The sequence below is a fragment of the Hippocampus comes genome, unplaced genomic scaffold, assembly GCF_001891065.2.
Source record: "Hippocampus comes isolate QL1 unplaced genomic scaffold, H_comes_QL1_v1.1 scaffold327, whole genome shotgun sequence".
Taxonomy (NCBI): Eukaryota; Metazoa; Chordata; class Actinopteri; order Syngnathiformes; family Syngnathidae; genus Hippocampus; species Hippocampus comes.
In genome coordinates, this window is record NW_017806221.1 from 855,532 (window position 1) to 872,438 (window position 16,907).

General features: G+C 41.4%; 1 protein-coding gene across 21 annotated transcripts in view; it reads left to right on the forward strand.

Moving 5' to 3' along the window:
- rims2a (regulating synaptic membrane exocytosis 2a) overlaps window positions 1-16,907 on the forward strand; it is a 137,658-nt gene that overhangs the window by 113,149 nt on the left and 7,602 nt on the right. For 20 of the 21 annotated variants that reach the window (XM_019856273.1, XM_019856268.1, XM_019856281.1 and 17 more), the window contains 3 exons: window positions 1,775-1,875; window positions 4,153-4,319; window positions 11,879-12,123. In XM_019856273.1, the coding sequence (XP_019711832.1) occupies window positions 1,775-1,875; window positions 4,153-4,319; window positions 11,879-12,123 (513 nt within the window). The remainder of the gene's footprint in view (window positions 1-1,774; window positions 1,876-4,152; window positions 4,320-11,878; window positions 12,124-16,907) is intronic. The other variant, XM_019856272.1, reaches the window with a different exon arrangement.

Genomic DNA, 16,907 nt, shown 5'->3' on the forward strand with positions numbered 1-16,907 from the left:
CCCCGGTCACGGACACTTTAAACTGTTGCCCTCGGGCAAACGTTACAGCGTACACCCTGCATCAACAAACAGACTGAGAGACAGTTTCTATCCCAGGGCAATAAAAGAGCTCAACTCAGCCGCTGGGAAAGGCAGAAGGTAGCGCGCAACACACACGAACCATACAAGAACTGTGAACTACTGTGAACTGTGAACTAAATGTGCAATCATATACTGTACTCATAACCCTCACATCTGTGGATGTGGTAATGTGCAATACAACCATGTGCAATCTCATATAATATGTTTACTTTCACTCTTATACCCATAGGACCTACAATCAGACATATGCCTCTGATGTTTAGTGTATACAGTGTATACCTCCTTTGCACCTTCCGCTGTATAGTATACAGACATAGATATATATATATTTATTGCAATGTTACACATAGATGCCACATCTTCTCTTTTTTTTTTTTTTCTAAGTTGAACTGCACCTTGGGGACTGCTGTATATAATCTCGTTGTTCATGTAACAATGACAATAAAGCAAGTCTAAGTCTAAGTCTGATCCAGCACAGACTGACAGAAAACAGTGAGCTAAATACAAACAAACAGACGAGACAGCGGGGCACAACTAGACAAGACATAAGTGGCTGGAGGGTACTCAAAACCTATACACTAAACCACGGTGGGTGACTGATTAAGAGAATGCACGGATGAAGAGAATGGGGCCGAGCACACAGCCTTGAGGGACTTACAGTTGTGTTTGATGATAGTAATGGAGGTGTAGTGGATCTGTCAGACAGGTATGAGATGAACCAGGAAACTTCAGTGTTGATGATGCCAACTGATTCCAGGTGGCGAAGGATAGAGTGATTGATGGAAATGTTAGCTACAAGGAGATTGAGGAAGAGAACAGTGAGGGTACTAAGATCAGAGGAGAGAAGGAGGTCATTGGTGATTAGGGCTGTTTTTAGTGCTGCGGTAGCTTTGGAAAATGCATTGCAATGTTTAATAGAGATTGCCTGAGCGGACATATTTCTTGAGTTTTCTGGAACAGCTCTTTCGAAGATTTATGTAAGGAATAAAAATTTGATAATGGGTCTGAAATTGTCGCTCTCTCGTCAGATCACTGGGGTCGAGGTCAGGTTTTTTCGAAGAGTTCTGGCAGTAAGCATAAGCAGCTGAATTTTGGAGAGGCTAGCTGCCTTTTGTAGGGAGAAGAATGAGAGGCAGTGGGTGGGGAAAATGTAGGCTCCTTTCAGGGATGACGGCAGAAGAAATGGCCACGACTTCATTCTAGATGTTAACATTTAGTTTTCATATTTCAGGTTACACATTTTGAACAGAAGAAGAATAAGTGTATTTGCTAACAATTCACTTTTGTTTGTAGACTGAGCTACAATGCCCTCAATTGATTGAAGAGAAAATTATGATAACCCGCAACTGCAATTAAGAAATGAAAAGTTTGATTTTAGTTGGTCAAGAGTGCTATTTTATCCAGTGTATCATTTAATAAACATGCAGTATTTCATCATCACTTTCCATGAATGGTGAGATTATGGCTCTTGAAGAATTTGAACTGTTACTTGTCTTCCAAAGCTTGTTTCTTTACTCAGTCTGTTGATGATTTCCAAGCGGACCATTCAGCTTTCTCCCATTTGACTGGTCCTTGTCATAGTTCATGACTCATAGCACAGCAGAAGCTTGTCTCCCATCACTGCAGTGTTTCCGGCCACCATGTTTATGACTGATTATTGACCTCCACATGACAACTGTCATTCTCTGCTCAGGTATTGAAATGGAAGAGAGGACCAGGCAGATGAAGATGAAGATGAACAAGTACAAGCAGGGAGCTGGCTCCGACTCACGGCTGGAGCAGGACTACCACAAGGTGAAAACATATCGAAACATGGATTTGTTGAACCGTATCCATCCTAGATGAGAGTCGTGGACATATCCACCACTGCTTTGATGCTGGATGTCACACATACGTAACTAAAGAGTCACTCAATAGTGTGGACCTGTATCATGGCAGCTCTTTTAACGGCAATACAAATTGGGGCCTCATTGACAAATCTTTCTTGAAATCAAATGTGTTCTTTTGTCCCACCTATTCATTTTTAAAGAAGAATGTGGCATTCACATTTTAGATTGTCATAATTAGATAAAAGAGTTACACAGTATTATATTTTTCTTTTAATCATTTCTCTAATTTCTTCTACCTCCTATCCACGGTCAGATCGCTGCAGCAGCTACCTAAGCAGTGAAGCCCAGACCTCCTTCTCCCAGCCACTTCGTCAAGTTGGCAGGGCAACTCTCCTCCTTTGCCACTACCCCATTCCAAATCCAAAAACCGCCTTAATATTGCATAGCCAAACTCCCAAACACCCTTTCGGACCCTGCTGAGGGTGTGTAGCTGACCCTCCTTTCCTTAACCCCTGAATAGACCAGTAGGATTTTATGAGCCCCCGATAGTGTGAACTCACACTCCCTTTTTAAGAAGGTGAGTGCCTTGGTCTGCCAATCGAGAGGTGTTCCACCTTCTGCTTCATTGCGACAACCATGAAATTGATCATCGATATGTGGCCTGCACAGACGGACACCCCTGTGGGCCATCCATGATGAGGACAAAGGTCCAATAGCTAAGAACCACTGAGGTTAATGTCGAAGGGATGTCATGCCCTTCAAGGTCTCACTATCATTGCCCACATGGGAGTCCCCAGCAGTAACCCTCTCCAGTACCCCTTCCAGGGACTCCAAAAAGGGTGGGGCTCTGAGGTGATGTTTTGTGTATAAGATCCAGTGATGACAGCTTTACACTAACGTTTAAAGTAACTAGATGACTTTTTAAAGTAGTAATCAGTAATCAGATTACTTTTTCTGAGCTGACTGTGGCTCTGTGTCTCTCCCCGGGGGCAAATCCTGGCTGGAAGAGAGTCCAACCCTTCTCAAGTGGTCTAGTTCCGGAGCTCGAGCTGTGTGTTGAGGCCTGCCTGACGAAATCTTGCTAGAACCTCTTGACTTTGCATACCAGCTCAGGCGAGAGAGGTGATGTCCCACATCTCTTGAGCGAGTGATTAATTTAATCACGCCTATTGTCTTTAGACTGTTATTTGTATGTATGTTAACAACTTCCTCAAGATATATGCAAAACTCCGAGTCAGTAGCTGCTGTTTCCAAGGTACAAAGTGTAGTTGAAAGTGATCACACGATTGCAGTACTTGAATGACCGGATAGAGTTGAAGGTGCAGCAAATGAAAAATGTGTTTTCTTTCAGTCCAGTGAGTCTACTGTTGTAAACTAAAGGAACGTGACTTTGACATTTTGCAGAGTCAAGTGTTTACTACTCTCGAAAGTGATCATGGAAATGTTTAGAAAGCTTGGCCACAGCCTGCTGTCTCTTTGGTGTCTGAGCTAAACTCAGGAGTCGCTGCCCAGCTTTCCTTTTATGTCTGTGTTTTGAACACTCTCACTTTAGAAGCAGTCAGTGTGCAGTAAAAAGCAGACCAACTTATGAATTGTCTGTTGAATAATACTCTTCTCGGAAGCTCCATTGACAAAACAACGTTCAGAATGTCCAAAGAAGAAGTACCCCCTCTTAGTCACGCATAAACATTGCTCAAAGACCGTGTCAGTGATATTCCTGTATGCACATCCGCACACTTGGATGGCATGGCGGAACGTGCTTTACCATCAAGGCCGTCAGATAGGGCCTTATAATCTGGTGTTTACATGTTCTTCCCCTGCTTCCCTGGGTTCTCTAGGTCGGAAATAATTTAGATAATCTTGTAAATGACCATGTGGCTGTGCCCAGATCAACCAATCACATTCAAACATGTTAAATGTGAGTCACAACGCAACCGTCACCATTAAAGGTGCCTCCGATTAACCCCAAATCACATTTAGCAGTTCTAGAAGGCGTTTCCTGACATTGTTATATTCACATCTTAAAGCACAAGCAATGGCCCCTAGCGTGAAGGTAAAAAAAAAATCATCATGAGAAGCAGTATAGAAAATGGATGGGTTTCCCTGCAGCATGGCCCAACCTGATGGAGGGTGGCTGCTCTTCAAAAGCAAAATGGTGTACTTGGGAGATCATGCAAGTGTTCAGATGCTCTGGTCTGTGCAAACAACAGAAAGACTACAACCTGTTTTCTCCTCTCTTCAGCATTCCGGCAGAGATCCACGGGGTTCAGATAACCTGTCAGCCAAGTCATCAGACAGTGATGTTAGCGACGTGTCCGCTGTGTCGAGAACCAGTAGCGCCTCTCGGTTCAGCAGCACGAGCTACATGTCTGTCCAGTCTGAAAGGCCGCAAGGAAACCGCAAAATCCGGTAGGCTGACCTCTGCTTTCGGGGAACGGTGAACTTTTTTCACAATAAACCCAACATGTTGTTTTCACAAGTGGACAAATCCCCCACAGCTGCAATGTTTTATTCCCGTATATGTTCCCATGTACAGACATTTTCAACACTGAAATTGTTTGTACCTGGGTGAGCCATAAGAGGAAAATGCACCCCATAGCATAACTGTGTCATTTTCTCACCCCACTGAGTTCAGGTTTGGCTCTGTTGTAGAATAATCTTGAGCCAAACAGTTGAACTCTGCTGCTTTTAAGCTGTGGGAGAGGCTTGTCCACAACTGGTGGTATTTGCCGAAATAATCCGAAGAGGTTGCATCATTTTGGTGTTTTTCGTATCAGATGAAGAAAAAAAAATCTTGCATGACACTCGGTAATAGTTCTGCATTTCTGTCTTCTGCTCTTGCTCTGTCAACCTTTGATCTTGGCTGCAATATTTCTGTGTGGTTGGCTTTAGTTTTGTCACTTGACACTTCTCATGCTTTTGTTTGGTTTTCTTTCTGCTGTGCATGTGCTGCTGTCTTGCCTCTGTCTCCGTCTACAGCCATTTGCGATCAAGGAGCCAGTCGCGGGAAGGGGATGAGCATTTAGTTGAGGTACTAGAAGAGGAAGAGACAGGCAAGAGAGGTGAAGGTGAAGGGACGAGGGTCAATAAAGAGGGGATCGTGCAGGGAGAGAGAAAGGGATCAAGGGACAAAGTAGACAAAGACAAGCAGCATCATGAAGAAATGCTGATGAAAGAGGACGACTTGCACCAGAGGAGTATCTCAGAGACTGACCTCAGGTAACAAGCGTGGCAGCCTCGAACCGCAGACTCCCACGAATCAATACAAACCTCGATTTACCCTGTTGCCCATTTACTTTTATGTGAGGCATCACCATTGCGCATGCTTCCTTCATGGTGGTGAAGCAAAAAAGTAGACATGAATGACAAAACCGCCAAATAAGTGTTACAAACACCAGAATTTAAGATAATGCCCCATCATGAAACCCAAGAAAGAGCTCTCAAATCAGTTTTTGGTGTTACTGAAAGACCCACAAAGCGACCTCAACCCTCCACATATAAATACTCTCAGCGACAATATAAGGTGTAGCTTTGTCAGCTTGAAACTGATCCATATTGACTTCAGCCAAAGTTCAAATGGGGACATTTCACTAATTATCAAACAATCTCCTTGAAATGATTTTTTTTTAAACGTGTGTGTCAGAGCAAGCACCCTCGTTATTTTGAGTACAGCACAATCAGCGACGGCCCCTTTATTCTGGCCACATGAGAGTCTTGCTATTTGACAGAAATAAAATGTCAAGGGCAAACCAGAACACGTGTATTTATAGTCCGAGAGAAAGGCTCCACTGTCCTAACTAGCAAGTCCAATTCACAGCAGGTGCCCCATTAGTTCTACTTCTCAACGCAAGTAATCCCCAGCATTTTACGGGCTCGAGCAAAACAAATTACAATAAAAGCAATGCGCCCCATTATGGTCTTTGCACGGCCCCAATGGCTGACAGGCTGACTGCAAAAACACATTTCAGAAGGAAAGATTCTGACCAAGTTAAAAGTAGTGTTCAGGTTGAAAGTCAACGGTCACCCAGGAATATAGATAGCTGTCCTTCGTTTTGACTTGATGGCTGCACTTTGTGTTCCTTCACTGTGCGTCTGTGCTGCTCAGTGTGCTGTCGGTGCTTTGTCCTAATCCCTTCCTGTTACTGTGTGCCTGCCACTCCCATTTTCCACAATAGCCCGCAACATTCCCCCAAACCACCCCAACTTGAGTTCCAGCAATGCCAGAGCCTTTATCATCGCACCTTCAGTTTACTTTCGGGAAAGAGCAAACATTTGTGTGCCAATATTTCAAATAAATACATGAGCAAATTAATTGTAGAGTAACATATCCAGTCACGCCTTTTTGCTTTCAAACGTAATTTTAAGATTTGACTGAAAGTGAGCCGGATGAACCTGCTTTGTAACAGATGGAAATTTTTCATGACGGCTACAGTATAAATTTGGGTAAATTGCTGCAATTTGTGCTTTTTTTTAAGAACCATACAATAGGTAGTTCATTATCAGAATTTTTTGTTTTCATATGATATAATTGACATGGAATCAAACAAAAAAGACATAGAAACTAAAAGTTATTTCAAAGAAAATGACCTGAGGAAAGTTTACAGATGGATGTTTGATTATAAAATGCGTTTTTCAGACAATCATTTCCAACATGGGTTACATACGTATGTCGAAACCAAAGCTATTCAGATGATCATTTTGGGCGTCCGAAGGCTAATCCTGATATACTGAAATCAACATAACTCAATTTGAGTTGTGCACCTATCAACCGGTATTTTATCCCACCACTTGAGTAAATTGGCCCATTTGCCCCAGGGTTAAGGGGTAAATTCTCCACACTGTGTTTCAGATCTTCAGATTTAGATCAGGGCTCTTCAGAAAATATGTTAATGCCAATATCTTAATCTGGGGCAAACTGTGCTGCCCGGTGTCACAAATCTTGGTCTCAGCCACAACTTTTGGGTCCTCCCAAAATACACCCCTAGAATGGCTAAAAACAAAATGTCAGAGTATTCTAAAGGGAGCCCTGTTCCAAATCCAATCAAGGCTCTGTGGAATGAGCAGAAACATGTGGTTTTAAGGCACCATTCAAACCTGAAACAGTTGGACAGTTGTCGACAGCTACACGGCTTACAGAAATCGGTAGATCTTACATGCTTGTTCAAGAAAATATGTTGAAAAGACAGTAATTCAGTTCTATTTTGTCTTTATTATTGTTTCAGACATAAAACAATGCGATATGCATCCAATTTTACTTCAGTAACTATTGTTATGGATGTTTTCCTTGTTCCTCGCCCCACTTGTTTCACAACATATCCATTTGCAAGGTCGTTATCATTCTTAGTAGGCAACGAAAATGTACTGGTAAACATCGATACAATGTGACAAATTTTCTTAGTTTCATTTGTACCCATGTAGAATATCCTCCAATTTACGGAGATCTTTTTTTTTTTTTTTTTTTTTTTTAAGGGAAAAATGTGTTTTTCTCAAGAAGTTACCATACTTGCAGACACCAAACCTATTAAAAGATTTTTTTTTTATGTGTAGCATTAATTTAAAAATAAAAAACATTAAAAAGGGAAAAAAATAAGCATTATTTCACACATTTTAATGCACACTGTTAAAATTCTATTTTAATAATTGATCCCAACTCTCCACAATGTGGAGAAGCAAAACGACTAACTTGAATGCTCTGCCATGTTACCGCACGCACATTAGCCTACACAATGAAGTAATTTACTGTAGGCCCGTATATTTGACTCATTCAGACCCTTCACATTATTCTTTCAATGACTGAAATCGGCCAGAACGGTATACGTCAAGGAAGATAGAGCTTGCCTCGAATGATAAAATGTTTGTTCATTGCTCAGCCATGCTCAAACCATGAAAGCACTGAAGCAGAGTGATACAACAGAAACATCGCTACAAGGTACATTTGCTTGTGACTCATCCCCTATGTATTCAGGTCACAGTGTAAATACACATCTACCCCGCATTGGCTTGGTGTGCAAACACCAGAAGAGCCAAATGTGGTTTTAGTCTTATGAGAACTTCTGTTTCACAGGGACGCAAAACACCCGACTCACTTACACGCCGACGTGTCCAGTTGTCTCCGAGATGAAATACGAGTTCCTTTGACACTTTTCGATCTCACATCTCATCTTCTTCGAATCTGTTTCACCATTGTCGTTTCCTTGGTAACGGTTCATTCATGTAAAAGAGTAAAGACCCGTGTTTTTAAGGCCGGGGACTCATCATTACTTAAAGGGAGGAGGGAATGTTTACTTAAACCCTGGTCTATCCGCACCATTTCAACAACAACTGGTTAAAGTTATATTTCTGGGCTGAATTATTTCCAAAGACAATTGCAGACTTTAGTTGGACTTTATTTCTCATGTACACCTTTTGCATAACTTAGGTATACTGTGTGGACAAGCTTGCATGACTATTTGCTTGGTTTAAGAGAATAGCAGGAACCGTATTTCTCTGCTCCACTGAATAACTAAGGGGTAACAAATGGGAAACAGTCCCTTATTTAGAAATTGTGTTTATTTTGAGATGACAATTTGAGAAAAGGATTGTTGGACATTTTGTCGATAAAGTCTTCCAATCTAGATTTCTGTCATTAAATTACTTTGCCGTCAGCTTTTCACTGCATCTTTTCAGTATATACAGGACATCCAATCTGAAGATCTCAGATGGAACTAAAGTTATGTCTTGGGAACATGTTGCCCAAGATGAAAATGCAGGTTACAAAATCCGCACGATCAGCATCATTCCATACCCTGGCTGCAGAATAAATCTGAAACCTTAAGACAGGCCGACATTTTCAAAGAGGCACGTTTGCTGTTTGGTGGGGGCCAAAACATTCACAGAGAAAATGGAACTCGATAAGGATAGGTACTGGATTTAATTTAATTAATTTATTTATTTATTTTTATTTTCTGGCAGGGGTGAATGGATCGGGGCGACTGATCTTGACTGCGACTGAATGTCAAAACACAGTGGAATTAAATCATTATGTAAATGTTGCTCTTTTAGAGCCTGGGGTGACGCATTGAAAAAGGCTCTATTCCAACAAACGCGTCACAAATCTTTTATTCAATTGCAATAATTACATAAGAGGACTGTGTCAGATGTCCCTCTGCTTCAGCAAAATATAGCTTATATTTCCCAAGAATAAAATCAAAGGGGGTTTATGCCACACACTTTGGTTTTAAGCCCTGAATGAGCTTGGCTTCTTCCGGGCCATTCATCTCCAGGCAAAATGACTGCATTATTCACAAGAGCACTCATGGCATATTGACAATTTCGCCGAATGGCATAAATCGTATCATTAAAGCGAATTCATCCACGTCATTACCTGAGCTTGATATACATTGCTAATATTAATATGCACAGTAATATATATATATAAATGAATGTATACTGTTCCTATTAAACTAGCCCCGAGGGCAGAGCAACTGAATATATGTAATACTCCGTTTCAAAAAGTTGGGGCAGTACCAATGGGTAAGCGGGAAAATGCAGATGTGAAAGGAATTTTTGAGTCTGTGGCTCCATAATGTAGCTTGGCTCTTTGTTACTGGCTCCAAGTCAGACTTCTGATCATTCAGAAACTCCAAAATTATATTGCTGAATCGACAATGGGTCGAAATATATTTTGTTGGCAGAATATTTAAACAAGTGGAAAAGTTTTCCCCGCCTCCTTTCACTTGCCTGCGCCTCCTTGTCATGGTTTCCTACAGCGGTGCCATTTGCCTTTTAAGACAGGTTAGTACTTTCGAAGCCTGGCGGAAAAGCGCACATGCTTGGCAGCAGTGATTTTTAAATCCTGAAATTAAACGGTGTCATTTCCCCTTCAGGAGCATGCTGCCACGTTGACTAGCAGATAGTGTTTACAAATACTGTATCTAAAAAAATGCTCGATGGACCAGATATAATCTAGCTGGCCAAGGTTTTTAGTCAGAAGTCCTTCCCGGCGTGTGGCATAAACTCTATTAACTGGGCAGATTCTTGTACGTTGCAGCTAGTTGATTCTTTTACACCATCACTACATTGGCTCAGTTTGACCAGAATAACATCCGTTTTGAAAGAATGGGTTAGTTTTCTTTACTTACAGAAGACTTCATTATTAGCCTGACAGAATCAGCATCATCTTTATTGGCCAAGTGTGTTTACGAAAACACGAGAAATCTGAATAAAAAAACGCCTCGAAGCATAATGATGCCACCATGCTTCATTGTAGCCAATGTATAGTTTGAGTGGTGAGCAGTGTTTTCATCTCTCAAAGATTTTTTTTGTTTGTTTTTTGTTTTTAAAGCAGTTGAGTTGTGATGTGTATATGTCGCATTAATGGTGGGGAGCAGCTTGGTCAATGTCTTTTATATCACAAAGTACAGGCATTTGAACAGAGGTGTGAGCACATTTTCGATCCACTGTATGTACAATGTGTGAGGCACGGTGTGTCCTGTTTTATTCATCCACTGAGTATTTTTCAGTGAACACTGCTGTGTGCTTGAAAGCTTTTGTACGTGCTACAGAGCCATGTTAGCCTTTGCCAATAGTGTACACCTCCAGATTCCCACCGAGGGCCCGGGAAATCTCGAGGCTCTCAGAATTAATCCACAACACTGTGGCACCGCAAGTATTCAATATTTATGGATAGAAGGTAGACTGATCCACAGCAGAACCCATCTGCACGGGCACCAACATAAACAGTTTTAAAAAGCAGAGTGAGTCGCTGTATTGTCCACATTGTGCGGATATCTGTCTTATTTCACCAGCAACAGGACAGCAACATGAGAAACAGCCACTCCTCAGTACCAGTCCGTACAGTTCCACAGATAGCTAGCGTGATAGGGATTAGCCTTTTTTCCAGTTTGAATGATCTGAACATCGTGCAAAATTACTTTGTATTTAATAGAGCAGATTTTGCAGAGCCCAATTCGAGTAATTGATGGAATTGGCCGTCAAACAACACGTGACTCTTTAAATACTCTCCCAAAAATGACAAAGATTAAACATTTTGAATTGTGATCAGCAGATAAAGGGTTCTACATGTAATCCATCTCATCAGCGATGCAAACCCCATGACGCAAAGCATAATTTGTCTCTTAAAGATAACATAACTGGATGAGCTAAAATAAGATCTTAATTTGGGATGTGGCCTAGATAGGAAGCACTCGACTTGTGAATTAATTCTCTTGGCAGACCAAAGTGTAGATCAGTGTAAGATATGAAAAGAGATCGAAAGCATGACTTGGTAAAAACACGATTAGTTTTAACCTTTATGGTACGTGGATGATATGGTGACCATGTAAACTGTAAAACTGTCAGTCTGGTAACCCACACGATGCTGCAGATTTTTCTAAATGCTTTCACGACACGTTAGGCTTTTTAAAGCTCTCCACTGAGTTTGGAAAGAGCAGATGACTAAAACAACTCACCGCAAATTTTCTTACTTGCCGTCTTGAGTCATATCACACATCTTCCACGTTTTGTCGCCAAGGTCAAGTTCTGCAGTGATTACTTTTTAAGCAGAGATGACTAACACTGACAATAGATATTCTTTGTGGAAAAATGAACCAGTAGCTTCCCAACTGTCCAGCCTACAATGTGCAGCCTATAGTTGAAAATTGTACCACATGTCAAATTCACCACACTTAGGCAGTCGTTTGGCATGCAGATCCACTCTGAGCCCGTAACTCATCTATACCGTAAGTCATGAATTCCTGTACCTGAACTCTGTCCTTCTCTCCTTTTTACCCCACACCTCCCCATCCCCTCTCACTCTCCTGTCATCCGCCCTTCTGCTTCCATCCTTCCCTTCACTTTCTGTCTCCCTCTTCTCTCTTATCACATCCTTTCTGCTGGCCTCTTCCTGTCCTTTGGCCTGTTCTCTCTTCTCTGTTCTCTCCTGTGTCCCCCCCACCCCCTCCTCCCCTGTCAATGGTGGTGGCTGACAGTGACTTTGCATCCAAAATGAAAAACAGGCAGATGGGCTCATCGGGCGGCGTGAATATGACGAAGAGCACCAGCATCAGCGGTGACATGTGTAACCTGGAAAAGACAGACGGCAGCCAGTCGGACACAGCGGTCGGCACGGTAGGCACCGACGACAAGAAGAGGCGCTCCAGCATTGGTGCCAAAATGCAGGCCATGGTTGGCATGTCACGCAAGAGCCGGAGCACCTCGCAACTCAGCCAAACAGGTAAGGCGCCGCCAAACATCCACACTGATTTGCAATATCTCTTTGTGTCTTATCAATGTGCATCTGTCCTGTGGCCCTTTTTAGTTGTGTTGCAGTGTGTCTCTTACAGTGATGTCCATACTCAATTTTACCCAACGCTTCTTTTTCCCAACTTTTAACATAGACAGGGTTTGGACTTGGCAAAGGCGAGATGAAGCCAACAACGTGACTTTTGCCTCATGTCTTCCTCTTTTCCTCTAGGCTAAGTCAACTCCTGGAAATCCCTCTACTGTTTCCTTCTTGTTATTATAAGTTTTATTCCGTTACTGCTTTAGAGTTTTCATGACGATGCCTGCTGCTTCGACAGAAATCGTTTATCATTTGTTTCTGTGTCACAGCTGTTTGAGCTTTGTTCTTGTTGCCAAGTTCCTGTCGTTGCTTTCAGTCTCGTGATGCCCATTTGAATATGATGTTGGCATTCATAAACGCTGCCTCATATTGCTTGTACGTGTCGGTGTAGTTGAGAAAATGTGTTCTGGTGTGATTGAAACACTGGTGGGTTTTTGGTTTGGTTTTTTTTTTTTAAATACGATTTCTTGGGATATTTATCTTTATTTATGTATTTATTTTGGGACCTGGTTCAGTTGTCAGTGGTATTCGGTATTAATTAAAACATGGTCTGGCTATAAAAATACCTGTAGAATAGTGGCTCTCACTGTTGCCCCACAGGAATAATGTGAGCAATTCATGTAAAATTCCAGTCATGAGTTTAGCTGGTTTTGATGTATTCAAGTAGTGTTCAGACAACAGTATTTCCATAAGATTTACACGTGCTCTGAATTTGCCTCTGAACTTGTAATTCCCAAGCTATTGATTTTGATTCAAATTGACTAAAGTGGGAGATGTCCTCTATTCTGTCAGTGTAATTTAAAATTAATGTGAGTACAACTGAATAGATAGACGAAGCAATAAATAAAAGTGCAGGAATAAGTGTGCATGCCTTCTTGCACAGCAACGTGTTACGCTGCTGTGCAAAGTATCATTGCTTACATCTGATTGTCAAATGTTGGTACTGTCGTAAACCAATAACCTCTGAGTTGTAATTCTTTACTAGCTGTGGCCCACCCATAATGACGTGCGACTCACTTTATGATCCTGACCAACCAGTTGCTAATCGCTGCTAAATGTTAAGTAATAAATGTATAATTAATGCTGCAATTACATTACACAGGTCCAGGCTTAAAAACATTATAGTTTTCATTAATCATCTTAATGGCTGACAATGGGTTCCTGTATGTATACTTAATGCAGACTTTCAGGGAGAGATGTCAGAGCGATGGGGAGCACAAATTGTGCTGTGCCCTAGAACTTCGGCGTCCAATGGAGCCTTGTTTTACTTTGTGCAGAGTCGTATTTCAACTGCCGATTTACAAACAGACCAAAACAAATGATTTAAAAAATACAACTCACCATTACGCTAAATATAGTTGATGTAAATCGTGAGAACCCTGCGCCGGTCTCATCTTCTCCCATCATCTTCTGTCATGGCCAGGCTGCAAAAAAATTAAGCACCTGTCTGTTCCATTATTTCTCTTTCCCTGGTGCTTTGAATATATTTGAGGATAAACGTGCATGTTTTGCATTTGACCATGTTGGCAGTCACATTTCTGGTGAAATACCTTGCAGCGTAGTATGGCAACACATGTCTTGTGACTTTGGTGTATGTTGTGTTATGAGTCAAGTTATCACCACCACATAATTGTTATCCAAAGATCATTGAACATAACATTTCGATGTCAAAGATGGAGCTTCACTTTGTGCTGCTGCCCTTGTTCCTTGCTGCCAGTCCCCTGGTCCCGCTGGTATGGATATTATAAGACTAAAAGGCCAAAAGAATAGCCGAAGCGAGTGAAACAAAGTCTTCTCCTCATCAACCACCATCTTATTTTCATACTCTCTGACCCGCGCAGATCTAACGCGTGACAACTGTGTTGCTTTGTTGGCCGGACATGTCGCTCCTCAAAAGAGCTTTAGGCGATGGCAGCAGACAGGCAAGATGAAAGTCGTCTTCAACTTGTCTGATTGGAAGACAAAATGCCCAAAACACGTGATTAGCGATTAGTCGATTTCAGGCTTTCAATGTTCATGCGAAGTAGTAAAGTCGAGTTGTCAACTAATCATTTCTACAGAAAATTTTGACAATCCCATTTACACCCTTAATTTTCATATCAATTGAACGATTACCAAGGAGGAACACACAACACCACCCAACAAAACCCCAAATTCAAATTTTTAACCAATAACACCCCAACACGAGGAAAGCAAGCGAAGTCCGCATAGGAGGGCCTGAGCTGAGAACATAGTACCTCTTGACTGTGATGAAGGTTTGCTAACTCCTTCAACACGTTTGCCTGGATTACACATTCTTAACAATATTTATAATATCAGCCAAACATAAAAAGAGCATTCACAAGTATTGGCTTGGATTGTGGAATTAAATGGAGGCCGACTGACACGGACCTCAGCCAGGCTGTACCCTGGCTACCAGGCCACTGTGTTTGTGTTGTGACTAACTTTGAACTTCCAATTTTATATTTTTAGACTTCTAACCACAGATCAAAAAAAAAAGACTTCCCCTTCCCCGCTTCTCTTCCAAAAGCTCTCAGTCAGTCAGGAAGCTTGATGAGACATGACCAAAAGACAGCGTGGTAAATTGAGTGCAACAGGGTGAGTGGGTTGCTGCTACATGCAATACTTACCTTTTCAATGGGCACCTGACATGATTTTCATCCATTAAGAGGTGTAATGATTAATTGACAATTAATTGATTATCGAATCAATAATTATTTTTGATCATCAATGAATTGCTTAGAGACCTTGTTTCATGAAAAATTGTCCAAATCAATGTGATTGAAGTCTCCAGACAGGATATATTCTCTGGTTGATGTAGTCATTCATGAAAGCAGACTTATTATATTTGTGTTGAATGAAAATAAGACATTTGTAAACATCTGCTTTTACTTTGGAAAGCAATGAGCAACCTTTTTTGAAATGTGACAGACCAAACCAGTGATTAAATCATATCAAATTAATCTTTGTGCATTTTCCACACTGCCAGTTTGAAATCATGTCCTGTTTTGGAATGAAGCGATGGTTCATTGATTAATCAACAAAAATAATCGACAGATTAATCAAGTGCCGCAATAAGTTAGTTGGAGCCCTACATCCATCCTCACAAAGTAAGAAATAAATAACCATTCGTTGGATTTCAAAATAATATGGTGTTCTTTCATGATCTACTCTTAAACTGTGAGATTTTAACAAACTATATAGAGTGACATTAAACATTAGACCAGTCCAGATCTATAAAAAAAGGTAAATGTAAACTTGCTACTAAAATTCCAACTAATTTAGCCTGATGCTGTCACTGAAGGGTTTTCGGTTTGCCACTAGACCTAAACATACTGTCATGGGAGGAGGGTGTAAAACTGCCTCAACATGAAGGCCAGCGTTAGAAAAAGTCACGTTTTAACTGCAAGTCTCGATGTGTAAGTGTGCGTTTGTGCGTGTCTGGCTGCTATCACTGCAGCGAGTTGTGTTTAAAGTGTCCAGGTCCAGAGTTGCTTGTTGACGCTCAGCATGGTTGAGTCCCTGGCCTCATCAATCACGATGATTTCTTCACTGCACTTCTGGGATGTTGCGCTCTTCTGCCGTTACGGTAGAACGGACAGAATTTTTTAGATTTTTGTCGTCTGAGGTGCATATAATTTCCTGTTATGTTGCCGCCCCTTTGGGACCACGTCACACTCTAACACTGTAGTGCTTACCTCTGTTAGTCATGCTGTTGTGAAAGCGCAGTGCAACTTCGGGGGTCTCCAAAATAAGGACTATGTTTCTTTTGAAGCAAAATTCAAGATCTTAAACCAAAGTTATCAGGTCTAAAGAAAAATTCCATGCATTCAAACTAACAAACTGGCTTTCATCAACAGCTCAATTCATTCCTTCTGCCTCCGTTATAAATAATCTGGTGATTAGCCTCAGAAACACCGAGGGCTTGAAAAACAGCAGTACAACGTTAGGCAAAATAATTGTCACCTTTAATGAGGTGAACACAACGATTAGCAGTACATCTTTGCAGCAGTTCTAATTACGTTGTAATCCTTGAGACACGTGTCACGTTCGGTACGTGTTTTCCTGGAAATCTCGTAAAGCCCATCTCTTGTTCCGTCCATGTGCTGATGTGCAGTAGGTGTATGGGTAAGAATAAACTTCGCAAGTGCAAAAGTTGAAACATCACGTGCCGTATGTGTTGTTTGAGTAATGCCGTCTACTTTTGCCACGTGTCCTTTGACGCACTTGGCGGGGGAGACTGAGACAGATGGGAGACTAATTGTTGTATCTTTCTTGCTTGACTCGGATCATTACTTTGTTCTCGCTGTTGTTGGAACAGCATATTGCCCCTATTTCTTTCACTGCCTCGTTTCAGTGACCACTCTAACCGCGATTCCATCTAATTCTAATCAAGTATACTGCATGAAATTCATGAACCACAGTAATCAGGAGAAGGAAACTGTAGTTTAAAGGTCCAGGATCATTTTGACTATGGTACATTCATTTGGGAATGATAAAGCATTCAGCTTACCTATGTGATGTAAATGACTTGACGTTTCCATTTAAATTCCTATTTTTCACCCCTCACTCATCGTCAATGTGTCAGAATGATGGGAAACCAAATGAAGCGAACTTTCATCGCAGGTTTAATCCACTCCACAGCCAAGAGTATTGGAACAGTGAGCCCAATTCCT